At 40.4% G+C, this 25,947-nt stretch overlaps 1 protein-coding gene across 9 annotated transcripts in view; it reads left to right on the top strand.

Annotated features, from left to right (window-relative positions):
• Positions 1 to 259: 259 nt before the first annotated feature.
• Positions 260 to 25,947, top strand: part of NEB (nebulin) — a 234,736-nt gene continuing 209,048 nt past the window's right edge. For all 9 annotated transcript variants that reach the window (XM_087435203.1, XM_087435204.1, XM_087435201.1 and 6 more), the window contains exons 1-11: positions 260 to 295; positions 3,543 to 3,584; positions 5,499 to 5,696; positions 7,517 to 7,624; positions 8,107 to 8,211; positions 8,906 to 9,010; positions 9,671 to 9,775; positions 14,952 to 15,056; positions 22,180 to 22,284; positions 22,925 to 23,032; positions 25,794 to 25,910. In XM_087435203.1, coding sequence (XP_087291329.1) covers positions 260 to 295; positions 3,543 to 3,584; positions 5,499 to 5,696; positions 7,517 to 7,624; positions 8,107 to 8,211; positions 8,906 to 9,010; positions 9,671 to 9,775; positions 14,952 to 15,056; positions 22,180 to 22,284; positions 22,925 to 23,032; positions 25,794 to 25,910 — 1,134 coding nt within the window. The remainder of the gene's footprint in view (positions 296 to 3,542; positions 3,585 to 5,498; positions 5,697 to 7,516; positions 7,625 to 8,106; positions 8,212 to 8,905; positions 9,011 to 9,670; positions 9,776 to 14,951; positions 15,057 to 22,179; positions 22,285 to 22,924; positions 23,033 to 25,793; positions 25,911 to 25,947) is intronic.

The following is a 25,947-nucleotide window of genomic DNA, read 5'->3' as shown; positions in this document are numbered from 1 at the left end:
TGTAACTAGAAGGAGCAATACCCAACACGTTCCTGAAGGAATCAAGAGAAAGAAATTTGAAGCTTCAGTTTTTCAGACCTGTATTTAAATGTCTTCTCTCACTTAGCCTGCAAAAGTGTATGACTGTGTAGAATGGATTAGTTTTAAATCCTGTTTTTGTAGTGTTATAAGATGATTTCAGTCCTGGGGAGAGATTCTAATGTATTTTCATCTGTCTGGAATACGAAAAGTTTGTAGGTGCCCCTACTACTCTGGGAAAATGGCAGACGACGACGAATATGAGGAGGTGGTGGAGGTAAGATTAAAAAAACCCAACTCTGACAGCAAAGTATTTTATGTAGCAACAATCAAAGCCTTGTAGGTGAATTAATCATTCGAAAAATACATTGTCTATTATAACTTCACAAGGAGTCATCATTAAAGCATGAAAAAGGAATATTTTACGTTCAGTTTCACTATAATTATGTGGGATTTAGAATTGAAAAGAAATATCGCTGTTTCCCACCTTTGCTTTTCTTTAAACTCTCAGAAAAACAAAGTGTGGAGTAAAGTGGATTTTAATTTGTCTTTTAAACTACCTTCTTCCCCAACTCCCAACCCCCTGATCAAAGGGACGGAGGAGATGAAAATTCTGAAAACTAAACTCTTTTTCTTAGTGCCTGCATAGCAAAAGAGGAAAAAGAACTACTTACTCTTTGCTTTAACTAGCCTATCTATAGGGCAATATGGATTAAATGATCAGAATAATATATATGAGATTATACGCTTATATGAGATTTTATAAATACATATATGTGCATATACACACATATATAAAAATAAACTCGTGTTGCTTCTGAGTGACAGTAGGAGCCACACTTTCCCACCAACTCCATTATATATATCCAAGGGAACAAGACTAGCTTTTGCATTTGAATTTTGAAAAAGAGCAAAGACCATAGGGGGCATCTTGATTATTGGTGGATGTCTGACATGTTTTACAAAGTTGTTAATTGTTTATTTTATATAATTTTGTTTTTATCATGTTATGGTTTTTCTTCACCAGCTCTTGCCTTTAGCTTCACATCCATATAAATACATTGCCTTTGAATCTGAAAGTGCTTAATAATTACCAATTAATGATGATGATCTAAACACATGAAAATCTCCTAGTGCCCGAGACACTTGGAGGCAGTGTTGAAAATCCGTGCTTTTTAATAAGAATGAAATTAACCCAGAATCAAATTTCAAATGAAAGTGCCAAAATTTCTTTTTGGCAGATTATTTTATGGATCAGTCTATATTTAGATGAACAAAATTTTATTTTATTCTACAAATGAAATTGCTTTTATTACTGAAGAATATGAAACAACAACAAAAAAAACAGAACAAATCTCATACAATATAACATTCAACTGTTCTGGTTTAAACGCCAAAGGCCACATCCTCAATGTTCAATATTATCACTAGTGTGCATTTTACATACACCCCTAAGGGTCAGAATAATCACTAGCAAACACTAACACAATTATAAATTAAATTGCCTTCTCCATGATGGTAATACCAGGAATACTTTTTAGCCTCCCACTTAAATATCCTTACCTTTCTTAAAATAATTGTATTTATCGGTCACTGAAAATTGTCCTTAGTGCTAGACTTGATTGATTTAACTAGATGTCGTAAAAATGGAAGGGGCTATTTTTAGGCTTCTCATCCTTGCCATTTTGTTCCCATTACTGCTTCTGGGTCTGACCAGCAGGTGCTAAACTTATAGACTTCCTGCCAGAAATTCAGAACCAAGGTCTCTCTGACCTCAAAAACGATGCCATGAGAATGGGATGGTGGCAGATTAGAGAAAATAGTCTAGCTTTAAAAATATATTTCTTAGGGATCTTGGACATCTAAATAAAATTGTGCTGTGACCCTCTACTCAAACTTAAACAAAATTTGAAAGAAAGGAAAAGAAGCACAGGTGTACTATCTAATTAGTGGCACAGATCTAAAAAAAAACTGAGATTTGGCATAGAAGTTAATGCCAACCATTTGGATAATGTTGCCTTTTTTATAAGCTTATTTCTAAGATATATTTACCAATGGTGAGAGCCCAGGAAAGGTAAAATTTCCAAAGAGCTGCTTTTATTTGGATGCTGAGAAAATCCAAAACAGTTGTGAATCATTCATTTTAGTTTAATATTTCTTCTCAAGTCACTGATGTTCTGTGTGGCCAGAGGAACAGTTCCATGTGGATCAGCATCAAATAGTATTTTCTAAAGTGTCCAAATGATATTTCCCATGTGATGAAGGCACAAATATGTAAAAGAGAAATATTCTGTGCCTTTAGAGCTTGTGATTTCTGTTGCTATGTGTAAGGACACAGAGACAGAATTAGATTTCAAGTAAAAAAAGAAATAGTACAGAAGCAAAGAAAATGCAAGAGTGAGGGACATTAGGCAAGTTTTACACTAATTTTTCCGCGAGTGAAATAGAGCATGTGGCCTATTGATAATGGTTAAGTAATTTGATGAGAGTTCACCCAACCAAGGGAGGAAGAAAGGAGGCCTCGGAGGGAAATTTTGCATTTAGTGTTTTTCCCTTTTCCTATATGTTTTGGTGGCAGGGAAAAGAAAAATGAAGCATAAAATGTTATACATTTTGTTGACTGAGAACATGAGCCAAGTCTTTCATTTTTATCCCTTTCCTTGTGTGCCTTGGCCTAAACCAGTCTTTCCTTCTGTTCACCCAGCTTTCTGGGTGAGACTAAGGGCAAGATTCCACTCTCCTTACGCATCTGAAACGAAATGTCAGCCAGCTCCTATCCGAGTCTATTTATTGCTGGTGATGTCAGAAATACAACAAAAGTAGATTTGATTTCAGATCCAGCCTGCAAGCACCTTAGAGCTGTCAGAGGCAAATTGCTGCCTAACTTTCCCCCATTTTGTGATGAGGAATCTTCTCATTTTTTCCTTCTCCCCTTGACATTTGTAAATTTTCCTCTTAGCACCACCACACTACTGGAAAGGATTCACCCATCACTCTGGAGGAAGCTCTCATTACTTAGTAGTCAGGGTGGTATAGGGATAATTGAGGTGTATATACACCTATGGATCTATTATTTCCATGATACAATCCATTTAAAAATTTTATTCACGCTGAGGTTTCTGTTTTGTTTTATTGCTAGTTAGCAAACAGTGAGTTTTATCACAGTTCCTCTCTGCCCAACCCACAAACTCACGAGATTGTTGTTATATTTTTTTCTCAGCAAATTCAATCTTAGTTACCATAAGAAAAAATTTTACTTGTCCCAAATAAAATAGCTTCCCCTGATTAATAACCAGCTTCAGACACCTTTCTCATCACTCTGCATCCCCTTGTCCAGTCTGATGGCATTCACTTTAGCTCCCCTGAAGTTTCACTAAGTATGGACAGGCTCCCTCGGCTACTTGTTCCCACAGATATAGCAAATTAACTGGGCTAGTGAAATAACCTGTGAGGTTCAGCTGAAGCAGACTCGAGGTGATTTCTGCTTTGGTTCTCATGATGATACCTTTGTGCTCTATTTATAGTACTACACAGAAGAGACAGTCTACGAAGGGGAGCCGAGGGAGGTAAGACCCAGCCCACACCTGCATGAACTGCATGCTCATTAAAGCAGGAAGAGCCTGCTCCTCTCTCACGCTCCCGGGGCCACAGAGCTGGCAAAAGGGAGCATCTGAGGGAGGAGCACTCACCTGTGTATGCCCAGCAGCTGGTGGTACGAGAATGAATGTTGTCTGTTTGATCGATTTCATCACTGTTTTTGCTATTCAACATATCCAAGATGGCTGCAGGTTGCTTTCCCCCATTGCTCAGTGTTATTTTTGGGGTAGGTGATGCTAATTAGAGTAATGTCAGTGGCTGTCACCACCCTCTGACTGCAGCAAAGAGATGGCCTTGGACTTGTGGTTGGCATGGGGACCAGCAGTTTTATTGTGTAGAGTTGTAACTTGAGGGGCACCATCTCTGCCAACAGGATGGTGCCTCCAAGCCTTTGTCCCTGATGATGCCATGAAATGCTAGTCAGATTTTAGCACATTAGGAATTCCGAGAAAGCCATTCCCATAAATATTCCAAGTTGGAACTTTGTTTCAAGGTGAAATACCTCACTCATGCTTCATTTTCTGCAAGGACCAGTTTCTCTTGAGCACTGCAAGCAGTGATATGGATGGCTAACCCTGAAGCCTGCTCAGTGAGCCTGTGACTGCATGAAAACTAACATCTGTAGATGCTGTAAATTGGTTAGTTTCTCAAGGTCAACCATACGTGAGCAATAACAAGCAGAAAGCAGCCTCTTAGCAATGATCTGACAACACTACGGGGAGTTGTCATTAGATGTATAATTTCCTTATTACTTAGGTTTTTCTTTCCATAATTGATGCTAGAACTCTTCCCTTGTGCAGATGACATTAGCTGTGAAGGAAATTATACTATGAGATGGATTGAAGACTTGGCTACTTAACTTCTTTTCTTACATATAGTATTTTTAACTTTGGACTAAACCCAAACTTGGGGCCTTAGTTTCTGCCACTACAGCCTGTTATAAGAAACAGTAATTTCCCACTTACCACATACACAGGACTGCTGTGAGGATAATTACCCCACTATATTGTCATCATTATTCTCGTCCACCTAAGCATTTATTAGTGTAAATGGCACTCTAGTTCACATTAATTAACTGACTAAGCCAAGAGAATGGTAATCACTTGTAATATTGATGTGATTCATTTTTTTTTTGTGAGGAAGATCAGCCCTGAGCTAACATCCATGCCAATCCTTCTCTTTTTTTTGCTGAGGAAGACTGGCCCTGGGCTAACAGCTGTGCCCATCTTCCTCCACTTTACATGGGATGCCACCACGGCATCGCTTGACAAACGGTGCCTTGGTGCACGCCCGGGATCCGAACCCCGGCCGCCAGCAGCGGAGCGTGCGCACTTAACCGCTATGCCACGGGGCCGGCCCTGATGTGATTCATTTTTTTAAAGTTCATTATTCTTTGTCTGATACTACAGGGGAGAGTGCCTAATGCCTGCAGAACAAGCAACTGACTTTTTCTTAGATTCATTTAAAAGTTTAGAATTTGAGTTTTACTTGATTGTCTTAATCTTTTGTTCCCTGATCCCAAGTTTGTTTTTACTTTCCCCAATTTAAGAAGATTTTTAAATGTTTAAGAATATTTTACTTCTGGTTTTTATCCTACCTTAAAGTGAGTTATTTTCTGCAAATGGAATTTTAAGGTAACGTTGCAAATTACTAAGGAGTAACCTTTTTACTCCATGCAATGCAATCTTGAACAACCAGCGTTAAGCATATGTAACATAATGTGCCTTCAAATGGCTCTAGTGTGTGATTTCCTGCTTTGGCTTGTTTTAGATATGGAGAAGTAACACCAGGAATCTAAGTCTGACTTGAAGTCAGAATAGCAGGATCCTGGTATCGTAGTTTTTGCTTTCATAACTATGTTGAACAACATGTCAAATTTTCAGACAATAACACACTTCTATGAAACTACGACAACAACATCTGACTATGGGCAATCAAAGCCTTCCAGATCAGTGCTGGCACAGCCAGAACTGGCAAAGCCAGTGGAGAGAAAGAAAGTTATCCGGAAGAAGATCGACCCTTCCAAGTTCATGACCCCCTACATTGCACACAGTCAGAAAATGCAGAATCTGTTTAGCACAGTAAGTTTCAACTGACTTCTGCTAATCTGGTTTTATTATTGAGAAATTACTAATCTCAACCAAGTCTGTTTTGGAAGCTGGCTGGATTTTGTTTCTCTGGATTTTGTGTACAAGACAAAACTTATTTTGCAGAAATATAAGCTTTTGTGACTCTTGAGTTTTCCTTTCCTGTAATTCACGGGTACCGTTGCAGCATCAGGGAAAGCATCCTTATTCAAATTATTCCTGCAAAATAAGCAAAAGACCAAATATAAAGCATTTGCTGGTATTTAATCACTATTACTTAGCCAATCTAGAGTAATGAAATCATAAATATAGATTAGACTGAAATCAGTTCATGGAAGCTAAATAACATCTATTCAAACTATGTCTGAGCAGGATGCCTCTTAAGTGGATTAGCTCACAGTCTGTGAAAAGGTCTCTAAGAGATGTATAGTGAAGAAGAACATGCAGTTTAGAAAACCAGGATCAGACTAAGAACTCATCTGAAATTGAATATTGGAATGTTTGATTGTACCCTAGGACAGTGGTTTTCAACTGTGGCTGCTTACTGGAATCCCCTAGGAGCTTTAAAACTACTGCTGCCCAGGCCATTCTGGTTTAATCAGACTGGGTCTGGGGCCCACGTGGAAGGAGTTTTAAAAGCTGCCCAGGTATTCTAATGTGCAGTCCACTCTGGGAATCACTGCTCTTGATGGTCCCTGGTCCTTAAATTTCCGTGTGCAGTTCTCTAAGTTACACTGACTGGCAGCAGATTGAGACCCATTCAAATGGATTCAATTTGTTGATTGTCCATGGTGGGCTGAGATCTCACTTGCTGGCCTGATTGCATGTCCTCTGGTGGCTTGAAAAAAATGAAAAGTATCTCGGGGAAACATTGGGTTATATAGGACTAGTGCTTTGGTCAAAAGCGTCCTATTGTGGTTGGCTAATAAATATTCACTTTTGATTTAGTGTTAACTCTTAGGGACTATTTGGTAAATTTCTAATTTAGATTCTTGAATGATCCTAAGACTTAGATTTCTAAAAACAAGATTGTCTTGCCTCTTTTATCACTGCAGTATTCAGCAAAGAGAGAAATTTTTTTTGTCAATTTATTGCCATAAAATCTCATTAATTTAGACACTTAATAGCCTAGAATTTCTGAGCGTGTGAACAAAATGTTGGCAAACGCTTATAATATTTTTAAAGTGTTTAGTAACTAAACTGATAGTACAATTTAGATTGTTGACTACTCCACTCAAGAGTATTCTTGAGGCATTAATAATGATAAATTATACACATTATTTTTAAAGCAAGAACTCATTATATGTTTAGCAGAAATAATAAAATTGCATTCCTTTTCAAAATAGTCCACAATTCAGACTTTCCATTAATTCAGCTGGTGTCTCAGCTACCCAAACCACTGAGATTTAGTTGCAGCTTCTGAATTGAATATTTTTGCATTGTATTAGCAATCAAATCTTTTCATACTTGACTCAATTTCTAGGTTTATTTTCTAAAATTATTGAGGTTCAGGCTTTTTATGTGTGTATTCAGACAATAAAAACATTGAGAGAATCATTTTAGGGCATTTCCAAGACAATAGTCTGTAATAAAACTGTTGTCTCCCATATCTAACCATGTCTAGGAAGAGCAATTAGCAAATCTATTTTAGTTTTTGCTGAGGATCGGGGTAAGAGACAAAAAGAAAGCTATTACAACTGATAATTGTCATAACTTGCAGAATTTTTTTTTAATCAGATGGGGATGAGTATATTGCCTGAAATTTCTGCTGCTGTCTTGTCAGGTTTAAGGCTAATATCTGGTATTCTTTTCAGAATAAATACAAGGAGAACTATGAGAAAGCAAAAGGACAGCCATATGCCATCACAACCGATACTCCAGAACTTCGCAGAATCAAGAAAGTACAAGATCAACTCAGTGAGGTGGGCTGCACTGCTAAAATAAAGGAGACAGACATTGCAAAGATATGCCTAGCACTAGGAATTTTGGGCTCTAAATAGGTGTGGAGAGAATAGGGGGAGAATTACCGTGAGCCACTCCAGAAATCTAGAAGAAGCATTGGCCATAGATTATGTTCCTCTTAATGTGAACCCAAAGAGATTTCTAACAGCTTGGCTTAGCAATTTAGCTTAAGAGGTTATATAAGATGGAAGTTCCGACTCGCTGTGGTCTCCCATGCTGGAGCATAGGGAGGCTGAAATTCAGCCAGGAAAGCAGACAGGCAGTAAATGCAGGTGCTCTGCGGATCTTTGGAGATCACAGTTTTCTGTCTAAAATGCAGAAACTTTGCTTTGTGATACAGGCATAGAGTGATTGGGTCAATGCTCTTTGATTATAAGATATTCTTTAATATATTGACATGTTCATGCCTGTCGTGGACTCTAATTGTGCATTATTTCTGCAGGTTAAGTATCGAATAGATGGCGATGTTGCTAAAACTATTTGTCATGTAGATGAAAAAGCAAAGGACATTGAACATGCAAAGAAAGTGTCGCAGCAAGTCAGTAAGGTAAGATCATGGTATGGATGGCTGGGAAACTAAATAGCATGTGTATTACCTCTGCCTGGCCTTAGAGGAGAAGACTGGACAGGCCTGATCCTGCTTACCAGTCTCACTCGAATCCCAGGCATTGGGAGCTCTAACGCCCCCACGTGTCAGGGAGGCTGCGCAGATGACCGAAGTGAGCCGTAGGAGCTATGGTGTACAGAAGAGCCTGTGCCCTGTGACTTTGCTCCAGGCAGTTGCTGCACAAAATGCAGTCCCGGTGTCCCCAGAGTCTCTTATTTATTTCTTTAAAAAAGTTGGGATCTGAATTTTTATGAGAAATCTCCAAATTTCAAATATAGGCAACTAATTAAAAACACTATTTAAAAATACCATGTAAGTCAAAAGAAACATCAGCCAATGACTGATAAGTTGCAACCTTTGAAAGGAATCTATAGAGAATTAGAGTCATGATTTAGTTAAAAAAATTAGACTTTTCAAAGTAAAAGCTTACTAATGCAGGAAAAGTATTATGGGATGTTGACATGATCAATGTTTTCATAATTGATGATAGTAACACATGGGCACATCGGCAGCCTCTGTGCGAGGACACCTTCGGTATGAAAGATCTTCACAGCACTCTTTCTCCTTTGTTTTCTAAATCTTCATGCTCTTGGGGGACACATCAAGCCACAGGTCCTCTGCTCTTTCTGTCTAGGTTTTATACAAGCAGAACTGGGAAGACACCAAGGATAAGTACCTGCTTCCCCCTGATGCCCCTGAACTTGTCCAAGCCGTTAAGAACACAGCCATGTTCAGTAAGGTAAGGGCCTCTGCTCCGTTGTCACTTCTCTCTTCCTATATCCTCCCTCCACGTCCTTTAAAGGAATACCTGGTAAACTCTTGATAATCAGGAGTATGATGCCCCAATATTTTTGTGAGTAGCCTTGAGACGTCTGAGGTTTCAGGGGTAGGCTTGGCAAGGAGGAACTGAGAAGAAAGCTCTTGGGCAGAGTGGAGGGGAAGGTCCTGTCGGGGACCTGAGGAAGGTCCTGGAGGAGGAAGACGCACCTGAGATCCAGCTCTGAGAGACCCACAAAGTAAATGTTTTAAGTTTTTCTGTAGACCCTATGCTATACCTTGGATATTACTGGCTGTTGACAGAAACTGCACTAGGTAGCTTCCTGGCTCCTTACACTTGCATTAGTACTTGTTGCAGGAGGCAGGTAAAGTGACAGAAAGGAGATGAAACAAAATCAGACACATCTGCCCTCCTGCAAGTAAGATTTGTCAGAAGTGGGATAAGCTATTAATAAATCTGACTTGGACTGGATGGAAAGGGGGAGGTTATCCGTGAGTTCCACTTACCTTTGCTCCACCTTGCCCTTGGTTCTTGGTGCCATTGATGAATGAATTGAAGATTATGCATTTCATGTAAGTGTGATTTCACTGTCTCACAACTTTTCACTCTTTTTTGGTTTAGAAACTGTACACTGAAGACTGGGAAGCAGATAAAAGTTTGTTTTACCCATATAACGATAGCCCGGAGCTGAGGAGGGTTGCCCAAGCCCAGAAAGCTCTCAGTGATGTAAGTGAAACGCAGTCAGCACCATTAGGGAGTGTGGAATCAGGACATCTTGAATTACATCTTCTGGCTGGTTGCTCATTGCAGTTCTTTAAGACAGAATACCCTTATTGAGGAGGAATATATCTAAAATCATTGTAATTTGTGATATCTAATTTAAATTAGATTTTATACTTTATATTAGATATAATTTAGTCACCTCTTCTTATAGGACGAACTTGAGTCTAGGGTCACATACGCAGTTAGTGGCAGAGCCCAGACTACAAGCCTGGTCTTGTGATCCCATGACCAATATTTTTTCCACTAGAACATGCACTATTCTGTCCCCTTGGCTGGAGTTGAAGTTTTTCTGTGACGCTAGAGTGGCATTTAAAAAACCTATTGGAATCGTAGCCACCTTCCCAAATTTATTAAGTGAATAATCTTATTGAAGGATTTTGATTTGCTATCCTAATCATAAAGTCTATATTGTAGTTGTCCTCCTTTTTCTGCATGGGGGACTCGATTGACATACTTGTCCAAACATGTGTGTGTAGTTATCCCACACAGAGCTCTTGTCACCAGTGTACACGGAGGGTATTTCAGAGTTAGCAAAAAATCAGCAGTTCCATTGGCCAGAATTTTAGTATCCTAGACCTTGAAAACAGTTTATTAGAGGAACTTATAAAGCCCAATAGAGTCCTTAGGATTGAAAGCAGCAGCAGCAGAGAGCATCCCTTGGGCCCAGCTCTTCCCCCTGTTTTAAGGTACTTTATTTCTTGACCCCTGGATTTGCTAGAGGCCATGTTGAAAATTCAAAGGCTATTGCTCTAGTTTTCAGGAGATCACTGTATTACAAAATGACAAGTTATTTTTCATTCAAATGTCAGCTAAATCCCTGGAACCTCTTACGTTCAATACGGACTTAGCAAATCAGCTGGCCTCTTGAGACTTATTGGGATTTACTTCCAATGGATCTTAGGATTCTATCGTGCCCTGAACTGAAATTATACACACTCATTTGACGGTGTATACAGCTTTTGAGATCTAATTTTTATTACCTCTCACTTGATATCACCTGCAGATTTAGCAGACATATTTTCTATCCCAGTTTGCATGAAATTGGTTAAAATATAGCACAGATATACTGCTATCCTTCCAGATGGCAAGTTAGGAACTAAAGAAGATATAACAAAATTTTAATGTCGTCTAATACATGTCACCAATTTTATTTTGTGAGGAAGATCAGCCCTGAGCTAACATCCACGCCAATCCTTCCTCTTTTTGCTGAGGAAGACCGGCCCTGGGCTAACATCTGTGCCCATCTTCCTCCACTTTATATGGGACGCTGCCACAGCATGGCTTAACAAGCGGTGTGCTGGTGTGTGCCAGGGATCTGAACCCGGGCCGCCAGTAGCGGAGCGCACTTAACCTCTACGCCACGGGGCCGGCCCCTACATGTCACCAATATTAATGTGTGGAGACTTCCCACTTCTCTTTTAAAATTAGCTTTTTGATTCTGTATGTCATGAATATATAATATTGTGTGACTTTTATCAATTGATCAATCTTATTTATTGAAAGTCAATTATGCATGCATACCTGGCAGGATGGAAAAGTACGACAAGAAGTTTTCACTCTTTCCCTTGAGAATTTATAATCAGGTTGGTAAGAAAAAAGTGTTATATATCAATCAATAAGAAAACAGTAAAAACAAGACAAAACAAAACACTACAATCTAATACTTGCTAAGTGAAAGACAGGACACATGTGAGTAGTCAGAGAAGACTGTGTAAGGGTGGTGATCCCAAGGGAATGGGCAGTGACTGATGAACAGGAAAGACATTTCAAGGAGAGAGCACTCAAACAAAAAGACAGGGATGAACTGAGTCTGGACTTTTGGGGACAAAGAAAGTGAATGCTGTGGGTGCTAAGGTAGGACTGCACATGTAAGAAACTGGCAGCAGAATCTTGAAAATCAGACAAAAGAGCTTTGACTTGATATGGTGGGCAATAAGAGGCATCGTAAGATTTTGGAGTGAAAAACAATATGATAAAAGTAGAATCTAGAGAAATTTTGATGGACAATATGGTGGATTGGGACTAGGAAAAATTGTGATAATTTGTAGAAGACTATTTTAGTAATGTAGACAGATCAGAGGGATGACGGGGCAAAGAAGAGAAAGAAAGGAATCTGAAGGTAATAAGTATTTAAAAAGTGTTAATGACATTGGATAATGGAGACAAAAGAGAGAAAGGAGCCACAGATGAGTTTATGACAAACACTGGTAGTCTGGCTGTATAGGGGTACAACTGGTAAAGAAGGATTAGTGAAAAGACAAATAGAATTGAGATAACGGAAGGAACATTCAGATCAAGGCGTCCTATAGATAAATTAGAAATTTAGTACTACAGCATAGGTGTGAGATCAGGACAAGAGATTAATATTTGAGTGTCATCAGAATAAAAGTGACAGGTGAAGATGTGAAAGTGTATGAGGGAGGCAGAACAGTGTATGGCCAAGGGCAGAGTTTTGGAGGACACCCACATTTAGGACATTTGGAAAGGAGTCAGCAAAAGATTAAGGGAACAGACAGAGAAATTGAAGGGGAACCAGGAAATGCCATGTCATGTAAGCCTGGGGAGAGGTTTCCAAGAAGACACTTAATCTCCTAGTGTTTCCCTTTATCCACAAAATGGAGAGATGAAGGGTTACCTCTATGCCATTCTAGTGCTATGGACTTTGAACAATTAAATCTGACCGCATTTTTTGAGATATTGCCATAGAAGACATAACGAAGGAGAATACATAACAATGAAGTAAGATCTTCCCACCCTTCCTCAGAAAGACTTGGCGGTTAAGGTATGGCTTTTATTTTTACTGTAGACCAAGTATGCACTAAGTATCAGATTACCGACATGCCTGTTAATACTGTTGGCAGCACCACGAACTTCTGCAATTGTTGGGCACTGAGCCCCCAGCAGGCTATTGTTCACAGAACAGAGCACTGGGGTGGGCATGTAGATTTCAAGCTAAGGGCTTGGGTTCAGAGGCTCTCTCTCTCTCTCCTGTACCTTCCTCCTGTGTCCCTCTTTAACTATCACGCTTTCATTATTATCTAAGTAGAGACCAAAGACTTTGCAAACACTAAGAGTGTCTTTAAGCTGATCCAGAGTACAGATTTCTAACTAGACAGAATTCTGACCAAGGTTCCTGAGAAATTAGGACTTCTAGATCTGATTTCTCTGAAAGTCCTTGACAGGATGTCATATACCTAATAAGCATTTCTCCTGGCAGAATGTTACTTTCTCCCTAAGGACTTGGTCAGCCATGGAAAATACAGGTTGCCCCATGCCTAAATAAGTCTTCACTTATTTAAAAGAAATTAAGCAGTGGAATTAATATAGGTACATTTAAAAAACTGATTTAATGTCCATGAAAACTTTTGTTATATGCGCTAAGTAGATATTATAAAGATAAGGTATAGTTAGACTTGGTTAAATCATGAAGAAGATGGTTGGGACCTTGGAACTCTACAACCTCTTTACTTTATAAATAAGAATACTGCCACGTGGAAGGAGAAATAATCTGTACAAGTCTCACCGTTGCATAGTGAAGAATTGGGAGGGTAATTCTCCTCTTCAGACTTTCCCCAATGGCCTCAGTGTGTAAAACACACACTCAGAAATCCGTCATTGAACCCTAGCTCCAGTCAGGTGCTGTGCAGGCCACAAAAGTTCCCAGATGAGAGGATATCTTCTCTGCCATCTCAGAGCTCACAGTCCAAAGAGGGACAGACATGTAAACAACAGTGACGGTGTCATCTGATAATTCTTTTTAAGGAGGTAAGGGCCAAGTTGAGTGAGATCCCAGGAGAAGGTCATTGAGTCAGGGAGGACACAGGAGGGGTAATTGTGCTTGTCCCGAGACACAGAGAACGAGTAGCAATTTGCAGGCTGATGGGGAGAAGGTGGCGTTGGGGCATTCCAGGGAAAGGGAGCAGCGTGTATGAGCTCCAGAGACGTAAGAGGGCTTCATGTGTCTGGGGATCTATGACTAGGTCTGCATTGTTGGAGGCAGGGGTCAAGACTGATGGAAGAAAAAGCCAGAGGAGTCAGTGGTGAAGAGAAAGGGAGAGCAAGAGTGAAGGGGATGCATGATTAATGAACACCATACTTATTTTAAGGCTAGAGAGGCCTTTTACAGACGGAAGGAAAGGTGTAACGACAAAGGAGTAGTGGAAGCTGTAAGAAAGATGAGGGCTGACTGATAAAGCCAGTTACAAAGAGCTACTGGAGGAAGAGCAGCCTGAGTGCAGGACTCAGGCCCTGTAAAAGATGCTTCTCTGAGCCATACAGCAGGCGGGAGAGGCAGGGATGAGGATAGAGAAAAATAAGTGTATGGTTTTTCTTTATTCTATAAAAGAGGAAGTTGAGCATAATGTGGAGTTGATTGGGGGCTTAAGGACAGTATTGGGTTTAAACTAGCCACTGGGAATAGAGACTGACCAGAGCTACATAATGGGATGTTCTAGCTTCCATAAAGGCAAAGTGGCAATTGGACACCATAAATTCAGAGTATTGGGCACAGAGCTCCAAGCAAGCTGTTGTTCACAGAATATGTCATTGGTTAGGCACATAGATTTCAAGCTAAGGACTTGGGCTCAAGAGGCTCTCTCTCTCTCTACTCTGTACCTTCTTCTTGTTTCCCTTTGAACTCCAATTATTATGTTATCATTACCCAATCCAAAGACTTGTGGGATTTTCTCCAGTAGCACTCAGCATTATAAGAACAGAGGAAGTGTGTGGCTGAGTTGATCCAGAGCTGGGGCGGGGGGGGGGGGGTGGTTTGTCAGCAGGTGTGATGTAAAGACAAGAAGTTGGGAGTTGAGAATGCTGCTTAAGAGAATAATTTCAGTCACAAATCATAGTGTGGAGATGAGTGGAAGGAAATAGATCTAGGGCCAACAGTCTTGGAGAATAGGGAAGACTCAAAGAAATCAAAATCACTAGTACTACTGAGAGCAAGGGCAGGTAACGTCTAAAAGGATAAATTATGGTTATGTGGTATGTAGTCTAAAATTTAAGACTTCAAATAAAGGTGAAAACACAGTCTTTCTAAACAACGCCAACATATGGAACATGGGAAGCAGAATGATTTTCTATGGCTCATGAGCATCCGTGTCTTTAATTTTGTCAGATTGCCTACAAAAAAGGTCATGCTGAACAGCGGACTCAATTCACATCTCTGCCGGATCCTCCAGAAGTAGAATTTGCCAAGAAAGTGACCAATCAAGTGAGCAAGGTAAGTAAATAGGGCTGGGACACTGTTTCCCTTGAAAACTCGGCTTAATAATCTCAACCATCTGAGAAACTAGCTAAGATGAACCTAAAGATGCAACACAATTACAGAGTAGTTTTGCATGTGACTCTAAAAACACTACAGCAAAAGCAATACATCCATTAACATCATGGAACCATGTTAATTTATGTTCAATCAACTTGATGACTCAGTTGATTGATAAATGACAAATGATGAATGAGATGGTTGATAAATGTGAAAGCTGCATTTTGAAAACAGAACCCATGGCCTAATGTTATTTGACATTTTGACTTATGGGAGTGATATTAACAGCGTAACCAAGTAACCACACATTTCCATGGCTGATATGATTGTTTTAATTCAGTGTGAAGATTCTGCATAGTTTTATGTCCTCAGACAGACTTAGAGAAAATAAGAATGCAGGAGCGGTCTCTCGGACATAGCTTAGTTTGACAGCAGTGGGCAGCGTACCTCATAACTTTTAAGGCCAGCTTAGTCTGCCTATATTTAGGCTGGTGAACTAGCTCTGAGGAATGCAGCCCTGACAGGGAATGCAGAGAGACAGATGTTCAACTGATGAATACACCATGCTAAATTCCTATTTAAAATTAGTCCAAATCAGGCCACTTTTCTTGGGATACTGCTGCTTTTAAATACTTTTCCATGCCCTCTGTGGAGTTGAGTCTCAGTCTGGTCTTTTGCTTGAATTTTGATGGAATCTCAAGATTTCTATCTTAAGTATTTTTGGGGAAAGTATGTCTCTAGTAAATGAGAACCAAAAAAAGTTACGGATGATGAAATCTATTCAGTGATGTTTTTTAGTATCTGATGTTGCAGGTTACCTAACTGTATAACCAAGGGCTATTTAGATAAAAGATCTAGTAAGTGCAGTAAAATTTCGCTAATAGGAATACCATGAACCTGAAATTTTGCCCAGGGCTAAGCAGAAATTAACTTTAGAACTGTCCATAAAGAGATGGCCCACTGAATGTGTCAATATTGTGAATAAGATTGGGGAGGAAGGAGGATTTATCTTTTTTGGAAGAAAAAGAAAAAGCTGTTTTCAAGTGGTCATTTAGAAAGAAAAGGAAATCTATTTTTAGTTTTTATTTAAAGCATATTTTAAAAAATATCTTACTAAGGCAACATTCTTTTACCTTATTTGAGTATGCAATGTGAGTACTCCTCTATAATCACTCTCTCCGCTAATTTAGACTTCTCAGTTAGTTTAGAGCAGTGCTCTTTAATATAATAGCCCCTAGCCACATGTGACTATTGAACACTTGAAATGTGATGGGATGAACTGAGTGTCCTCTATAGGTGAAATATACACTGGATCTTGAACACTTTAGTATGACAGAAAGAATTTAAAATAGCGCATTATTTATTTTTATATTGAATACATGTTAAAATGATAATATTTTTGGATCTATTGGGTTAAGTAAAATATATTATTAAAATTAATTTTCCACCTATTCCTTTTTACATTTTAAAATATGGCTACTAGAAAATTTAGAATTACGGTGATGGCTGCCTATATGCCTATTGGACTGCACCACTCCAGTTGGATATGGTGACATTGTTGGGTACTTTGAAAGCATTGCTAGGGCTGAGTTTGTCCTTGTGGAATAACAACATGAGCCAAGGGGACAATGGCTGTGGATGAAGGTCACCAGATTTGGCCATGGTGATGTTATTCATCCCAGCCTTACCCAGATTTCCAAATTCTTAATGGCTGTTGTACACTCAAAATAATAGTCACATTGGAAGGACTTGTGATTGGTAGCAGTCCATCCGGCAACAAACCATCCAATAAGAGACGCGTAGGGCTGCCAGGGGTGACTTAGCTGTGGGACTCATTTCCTTTCTCTTGAAGTCTGCCCCACTATCAAGCTGCTTTGACCCATGTTTCAATATCATCATTTCCTTTCTCTCCAAATTAGGTAAAATCTCCTTTACCTACTCACTCTTGTGCATTTAAACTCTTAGCATTTCCTTGTCGAATCATGTCTTCCAGATCCATCCCTTTGTCTTACAGCCTCTGGTTAACATGTTAATATAATGATCACATACCTGTAATGATTATATTGCTGTTGCATTCTGTTTACGAGCCCTCCTTACTCTACCTGTCATTATCAATTCTTTCACCTTTGTCTTTGGCCAAAGCCATCAGTTACATACCAGCACCTCCTCCTGGCTCAGCTACATTTTGTAGCTCTAACATGGATGGGCAGGCAGGCAGAGTTGTTCATGTAAGCGGGCACTTGGTGAGGAAACTCTGCAGACTACAAGCAGCTGAAAGTGGGGTTCTGAGTGCAACACTGGGAAGTCCCTTTAGTTTCTCTGTGCCTGCCTCTCTGCTTTCTTCCAGATTCACAGTAGGAAAAATACAAGATTTCAGGTTGGAATTTCCAGTTGATACCCAACTGGGATCTAGAATTGAAAAGAAAAAATGTTCCCTCTACTCTCTACCGACAACACTTCTGAAACCAAATGTGTGGGGTTTTTTCCCATGCCAACCAATTCTGTGACATCAGCTGGGTGTCCTACAATGCAATTCAATTCTGACACTATCTAATTGCAGTTAGCGTCAGATCCCACAAGTTAAGGGCTCAGACCCACAAGACCACCCCTACTTCAGATATCAATCGCAAGTCTGGCCTCCTGTACTTGTGACCTACCACCTCTAAATCCAGTGTTCCCACAACCCCTTCTTCAGGTTCGATAATTTACTAGAATGGCTTACAGAACTCAGGGAAACAGTTACTTATGTTTATTACATAATGAAGGATATGATAAAGGATGCAGATGAACAGCTAGATGAAGAGATACATTGGGCAAGGTCCAGAAGTGTCCCGAGCACAGAACCTTTTGTTCCGTAGAGTTAGGGTGCACTACTCTCTGACCATGTGGATGTTCACCAACCTGGAAGCTCTCTGAACCCCATACATTAGGCATTTTTATGGAGGCTTCATCATGTAGACATGGTTGATTATTAACTCAATCTCCATCCCCTCTCCACTCCCCGGAGGATGAGTGGTGGGGCTGGAATTTCCAAGCTTATCATCATGCCTTGGTCTTTCTGATGATCAACTTCCATCCTGAAGCTATCTAGGATTTGCCTCTTTAGAACAAAAGACACTCCTATCACCCAGGAAAACATCTTTCAGTGACATATTGTTACACGGCATGAAGAGGCCAGGTTCTGATATTCTGAAACCATGGAAGTTCTTCTATCACTAGAATTAGGAAGATTCCAGTTGATTTCACCAGAAGAGATTTGATTGAGTCAGGAAGGCAGCTCTGAGCCCACTGTGGGCAATGAAAATACCAGTTGGGACCCCGCCGCCCTCCCTGAGAGGGTAACTTTTTTTGTGAATGAAGCCATCAGGAGTCCCAGTATTTAGCTACTCACAGAAAAGGAGAAGTGTGATTAATGAACTGGCTATGTAGTCCTTCCATTTGATAACTGCATCAAAATCACAGATGCAGACGTGGAAAGTAGAAAATGAGCCCATGTGCTTAAGCAAGACACTAGGGTCCCTAGTGTGTGGGCCAGTGAAAGCACCCTCAGCTGACTTCTGGGTTTGGGGAAGCAGTCTTACTACATCTTACCACATGTGTTGCCCTCTTCCCCAGAGAAGGTGTCCCAGAGCTTATAATTGACCTGATGTTCTTTCCTCTGTTAAATGAACAAACACAAAATCCTAGAGAAAGTTAAATCGATTCTTGTCTCCAGGTTTCCATTGATCGACTCCAAACACTACAGTTGGAGAGAAGGGTTAGGGTGGGGTTGGGGGGAAGGTTGGATGTGGGACCCCTGGTATGGCTAACCCCTCTGCATGTACCACACAAACACTCAGGCCTCGCTGCCAAATGTGCAGAGTGAGACCCCCCAGCTGGCAGGGGTGGTCCCCCATGGACACACACCCCTCTCTCCCTCTCATTCCTCTAGCTGCAGGCCTTATCCTTTCAACTTCTTTCCTACCTGCAAATGAAGGGGAAGGCCATAACTTCCTCAGCAGTTAAGCTTCAATCTCCTCCTTTGTAGTGAAAATCTTCCCAGACTTGAGAGTATTCAGGAGTGGTTTGTGAGAGATTCACCTCCATCTTGACCCATTTCGGCTTCTGGGTAGGGGAAGATAAGAAGGTTTAGCTTGTGAAGGGGAAGAGGGGAGGAATGACTTTGGGTGAGGGGGCTGGGTGGTCTTATACTTTTGTTTTGCATCTTGTTTTAATATCTTTCAAAAAATCAGACATTTATCTCTCACTGTGAGAATTAATCTCCTACTTGATTTTCTTTAACAAATCTACACTGGGATTCTTATTTCTCTATAATAGCCCAAATTTTGGACCTCATTAAGAATATCTACTGTCTTTTCAACTTTAAATTACATTACAAATTTAAATACAAATCCTAGAGTTTCCCCCCTAGAGCTTTCTTCCTTTGACAGCAAGCAGAGGATGGGCAGTATCCCTACAAAAAATTGTAGATTGGGCGATCTTAACCTGGGGTGTGTGTACATCAAGGACCTCTGAGCTTGTAAGTGTTTATGGGCATTTTGTAGCTTTCTCAGATTCCTGAAGAGATCTATTCCCCAAAAAGGTTAGAAACACTTCCAGAGGCAGTCTTAACAAATCGAAAAATCAGTTTTATTGACTTAATTCTTTACAGATTCAAAAGAGGAGGGTAAACAAATTAATTGGCAGCATAATGCAAACCTTATCTCAGCAAAGATTTCCACTGAAGAATTCACACACACACACACACACACACACACGCATGCACACATACAATTTTCTTTTTTCTAGAGTTTCCTACTCTCTGTTACGATAATAACAATAATAATAGTAATAGTGATTATTGTTACTATAATTATCATACCCTACATTTGTTTATCACTACAGAGTTTACAAAGCATTCTTCAGTATATGATCTCATTTAATCTTCCTAACAATCCTCTGTGTAAGTATTATTATTATTGGCAGCACTTGTGGTTGAGAAAACTGAAGCTTGGAGCGGCTAAGTCCCACTGTTGGTAATGATGGAGTCAAGTCTTGGGCCCAGGGCTTTTGAACTCAGGCCCGGGGCTCTAAAATTTATAGTTATGAAAACCACTTGGGAATTAATTAACATATTAACCCTTTGAGAAGGAAAGATATAGGGCGTTTGAGGAGGGCTGGGCTTCTTTACCTCAAACTTACTGGCTCTGCACATCACTCATCCATGGTACTTGTTCTGTTAAACGTACACCAGAAAACCACTTTCTTTGTCCTTGAAGAGTGTGTGCACTCTTCTCAAGGTAGGCATGCAAACACCTTGAGATCCATTTGCTGTGTCTGTTAACACATTTCTATGAGCCGAGGAGGGGAAGCTGCTCTAACCTAGCTCTGGCTCTGGCTCATGTGCCCAGCTTTGGGATTAGCTGGGTTAATTTTATTCTGAGAACACTCAGGCCAATGTAGTTCAAAACCACATATCATGGACTTTGTTCAATTTAGTGTAGTTGAACGAACATTTATGAGGTAACCTCTGCATGCTGCTGTCGGGGGAAGAGGGAGAATCTCCCTCTGCCCTTTTCCTTAAGGTTCTTATGGCTGGCCAAATAATTAACAAGACAGGAGAAAATAATACCAAGTTTAATAATATGTATACATAGGAGAAAGCAGGGACACTGCGTTTCTCAACACAATTGCAGAAATTCTCGTCTTAAATACCATGTTCAACCAAAGACAAGGAGGATGTTGGGGGTGGGGGTGTCAGTTACAGGAGATTATCACTAAAGCACTGTAAACAAGAGTAAGGTTTATTATGCAGTTTTAAGGCCTCAGCTTCCACATTGATAAGTTTCTAGAAATGAGGTCGTCCCCCCTCTTTCCAATACAGAGAGGGAGATACCTTTACAAATGGAGACTTCCCTTGTAAATGATTGTCTGGCAGTTCCTCGCAGGGCCATCCAGAGAATGTGGCCAGAGAGACAGAACTTCCGATAAGATGGGCTTGTTGGTGCCTTTTCTATTGTAACCTCTATCCTACATTATCTTTATAGCTGTCATGATAATAACTCCTTTCTGAAACAGATCTTTTGTTTTAAATTCTTTAGGCAGTTTGGGAGGGGAAACTCAAATATCCTTCCTGAGTTCTCTGAGTCCTTATTGTCTTCAACTTGAAATAATCCGCATACCAGAGTGGTGCCTCCTGGCGTAGCTTGCCCTGAGCACCATCACTGCTTTTTGTGTTAGATTCTGAGGATACAAAAATGAAGGAGACATAATTTCTTTCTTCGAGATGCTCACAGCCTGAGATTCAGGTGGGGTGGTGTTTGGGAATAAGATGGGGCAACAGTTCAATTTTTGAATTGCTTGTCTGTTCTCATTAAAATTTCTTTAAGTAAACTAGGAAGTCTTATTCATTATCCTGCAAGCCCAATTTTGTTGTGGTGTTGCTTTCTGGGTAACTAGGAGTTTTGGTAAAGCTCAGAAATGAATGGCTAAGTTCATCTGGCATGGAAATCTGGAGTTAAGTGTTTTTTTTTTTTTTTTTGTGAGGAAGATCAGCCCTGAGCTAACATCTATTGCCATTCCTCCTCCTTTTTTTTCCCCCAAAGCCCCAGTGGATAGTTGTATGTCATAGTTGCACATCCTTCTAGTTGCTGTATGTGGGATGCGGCCTCAGCATGGCTGGACAAGCGGTGCCTCGGTGTGCGCCCGGGATCCGAACCTGGGCCGCCAGTAGCGGAGCACGTGCACTTAACCGCTAAGCCAGGGGGCCAGCCCCTGGAGTTAAGTGGTTTTATTATAACTCTGAAATACAAATGGAAGATGCTTCTGACTCTCCTCCCTCAAATATCAGGAAACATTCATGAGTTCTGAATGAACTAAGTCCCCAAACTCAGCAAGAGGAGGGGGAATTAGTACCTCTACCTCCCTCACCTAACTTTCTTGTTGGGTAAATTGGCACCACACTGGAAGATTTGAAGACATCTATTAAGGACCCAAGAAGGGCCTAGTCAAGATCTTTTAAAAAGCTGACCATTACCACTTACTTTGCTGTCTTATTTGTCAATTTTGCTTCTCTTCTTTCTTTCTTTTCTTTTTTTCCTAGCAAAAATACAAAGAAGACTATGAAAATAAAATCAAAGGCAAATGGAGTGAGACACCTTGCTTTGAAGTTGCAACTGCCAGAATGAATGCTGATAACATCAGCACAGTAAGTAGGAAGGGATGGCCGGATGTCCTTAGGTGGAGATGGTGACACTTTCCTTTATGACTTCTAGCTGTCTGCTGCTCCTGACGTGGTGCCAAACATTTGAATCCAGACACCTCTTTTTGAGGGCAAAACCTGTGTAGAGTTCCTATTAACAAAGAAATCCCACAATCTTTCCTTCCTTTTGAGAAATGTTGTTTTGATCAGATTCCATTATTCTCGCCTCAGTTTTCCCAGGAACAATACAGTTTCAAAGTGAGTACAGCCTAAAGGGGCCCTTTTAAATATATTCTTTGCCTAGGAAACCCAGACAGTACATTTATGAAACTGATTAGTTTCTTCCCAGATTTTCCTCACTGGAAAACATAAGTCTTCTTTTTCCTTTCTCTTAAGTTCTCTGCCCCTGGCTTTTGAGAACTCCTTCTTGCAGGCTGTTTTTCAGCCTTTTATAATTGCTCCAAATCTCTGTTAAATTGCTAATTGTTTTTGTGATGGCACTGAATTCTATAGTTGTGATCTCACCTGCGAAAGCCAAGAGGAGCATGGCGTTAGGTAACTTCTCCAAAGAGCCTCTGTCCTCCGTGTAAAACCCTTGTACAGTTTACTTCCACAGCAGTTATCCAGTATGTTTAATGTCTTACAGAGGAAATACCAGGAAGACTTTGAGCATATGAAAGACCGGATCTACTTCATGCAGACCGAAACACCAGAGTACAAAGTGAATAAACAAGCTGGGTTGGCAGCTAGCAAGGTACAAGGAAATTCTCTCATTTATCTTGATGGTCTTGGTGTGGGTGAATTTCTTATAACTCTTGCTTTTGAAAACAGTCACGTGCCACATAATGACATTTCAGTCAACAACGGACCGCATATACGACGGTGGTGCCATACGATTGGTACCATATAGCCTAGTGTGTAGTAGGCTATACCATCTAGGTTTGTGTAAGTACGCTCTATGATGTTCGCACAATGGTGTAATCACGTAATGATGCATTTCTCAGAAAGTATCCCCATTGTTAAGCCACGCATGTCTGTATAATGAAAAAAAAAGAGGGCTCTTGGGGGAACAACAAAAAAATAGTGCTTTGGGATTATAATAGGGAGACTAAATTTTTTTAAAAATTTGCTATGTATGAGCATTAACAAGACCCAATTACCATCTTCAACATTTCATAAAGGACCTTTTGATACCCAGATGTAAAAAGACTGTAATCTCAGGCAGAAGGACCCCTCAAGAAAAGAAAATTGGCAGCCTTATAGGAATATAGACACTCCCACACTCACCACTACCATTATTTTTCTTATTTTCCTGCTAACTGGTGAAAATCTAGTCACAGACAAGATACATGAATTCACGGATATGCTCATACGCTCTATAGAGTGACTTTGGTAAATAGTTGGACAACTTGGCATTCTAAAGCAGGTTGGGCACAAAGAGCATACACTTCAAAGCCAATCAGACTTGATTCTAACCCTGGCCTTGGCCCTGCTGGAGGACTGAAAGCAGGAAGATCACTTCACGTAGGAGGCTATTTCAGTATCCAGGTGCAAGACGTGATGTTTTGGACAAGGGGACAGCAGGGCAAGTGAGGAGAAGTATTTTGAAAGTAGAGCTGACCTGATTTGCTGATGAGTTAGGTGTAGGATATGAGAGAAAAGTTTTGGTCTAAGCAGCTAGATGGATGGTGTTTCCCTTCATTAAGATAGGGAAGACTGTGGAGGGAGTGGATAATCTTTTTTGGAGGGGAGACAGCCCAGCTTCAAACATGTAAGACTTGAGATATCTTTTAGACTTCCGAGTGGAAATGTCAAGTGGGCAGTTGACTATACGAAACTGAAGTTTCAAGGGAGATATCTAGGAAGGTTTTATAAATTTGGGAGTCATTGGCAAGTGGATAGTATTTAATGTCATAAAACTGGAGGCCATCAAGGAGCAAGGGTAGACAGAAAGCTCTAAGGACTGAACCCTGGAGTGCTTCCACGTGAAAACATCAGCGTGATGAGGTATGAGCAAAGTCAGAAGAGAGTGATGTCTTGGGAAGTGAAGGGAGAAGGGAGTGATAATTATGTCCAATGTTTCTGGAATGGATTTCTCAATATATGGTCTCTGGTGAACTTAATGAGAGCAGTTTGGTTTAGTATGCTTAGAGAGGGTTCATAAGTGAATGAGAAGAGAGAAAGAGAAGAATATGAAAGTAAACTCAACTCTTTCAAAGCATTTTCCTGAAAAGAAAAGAAGAAAATGAGGCAGTAGCTGATGGATAAGTGGATGAAGAGGGTATTTTTTAAAGATAGGAGGCAAAAGCATCATGTTTCTATGCTGATGGGAAAAAATCCAGTGTAGAGGGAAAATGTGGTGATGTTGGAGGAGGGCAGAGTGGCTGGAGTGATGTCTTTGAGTGGTGAAAGGGGAGGGTATCTGGTGCTTAAGAGGAAGGGGTCGCTTTTGCCATAAGCCCTGACAGTTCATCCATAAACTGGGAGGAGGCTGCGTATCCCAGATGCAGGTGGGGGGATAGTAGAGGTGGTGGAATTTCCTTTCTGGTTGTTTCCATTTTTCAAGGAAATACACAATTCTATAAGATGGAGAAGTCATCTATGTCTTCCATTCCTGTAGAGAATCCCCTGTGAGTCCTCCGTGTGGGCTTAGGGGGAGGTGCACTGTGTTTTAGTTGTGTATCTCCTGCCTGTGGATACCAAGCTGATTGTATTTGTTTTCTGAGGTTCTTAAATGTTGGTAGATTATCTAGGATTCCTTGAACTTGTCATATTCTGTGGTCATATTGCCTGAATAAATGGCTGGCACTGAGATCATGGTCAGAACTAGGATCAGTTTCTTGTTCTCCTCCCTTTGGACATGCTCCTGACAGAGGCTTTTGGGACCTCGCTTACTGCTTCTGCCATAGCTGGAATTAAAGGTGCCAAGTGGAAAGGACAGAAGGAAAAGGTGAGGCTGCCACCATTTGTCCCACCCCCAGCCCTTCCTCCTCCTTCTGCGTGTACATTTAATACACACGTGCTCACACACATCTCACAGATAAGGCATAAAAGGGTAGATTGATGATGCTTCTAGCTTGCTTTCTTTAATGTGTTGGCAGATAGGCAGCTGGAGGTTAAGAGCTGAGTGAGGGTTCTGGAGCAGCAGGTGTCTGGAACACGGTGTGCTGTCATTCTTTGTGTATCTTTCTCCTGTTACTTATGTCTCTCTCTCTCTGTCTTCAAGGGCAGGGACCATGTGTTATTCTTTCTTGTATCTGTCCCAGAGCCAGGCATGTAATGGGCACCCCATGGATATCTTTGAATGGAATGAATGGGAAAAAAGATATCCTGAAATTTTATGCAATTCTTCTACTGCTGTTATGAGTTACTATGAGTATTTTGTTTATAAAATGTCAAGCTGCCATTTTTCTCAAGAGAAAATTGATTTGTGGAATGATGTCATAATATCTGTAATAGAGACGAGAGCAAAAATAACCCGGAGAGTTACTTTATCACTTTATTCATTCCTACAGGTAAAATACAAAGAAGACTATGAAAAGAGTAAAGGGAAAGCAGATTATAATATACTGCCTGCTACAGAGAACCCACTGCTCAGGCAGCTGAAGGCAGCAGGAGATGCCCTAAGTGATGTAAGTGTATTTTTGTCAGAAGTGTTTTTTAACCTTA

The sequence above is a fragment of the Ceratotherium simum genome, chromosome 9, assembly GCF_057802395.1.
Source record: "Ceratotherium simum simum isolate JZ-2026a chromosome 9, ASM5780239v1, whole genome shotgun sequence".
Taxonomy (NCBI): Eukaryota; Metazoa; Chordata; class Mammalia; order Perissodactyla; family Rhinocerotidae; genus Ceratotherium; species Ceratotherium simum.
The sequence above is the reverse complement of the archived record's forward strand: the minus strand, read 5'-3'. Positions and strand labels throughout refer to the sequence as shown.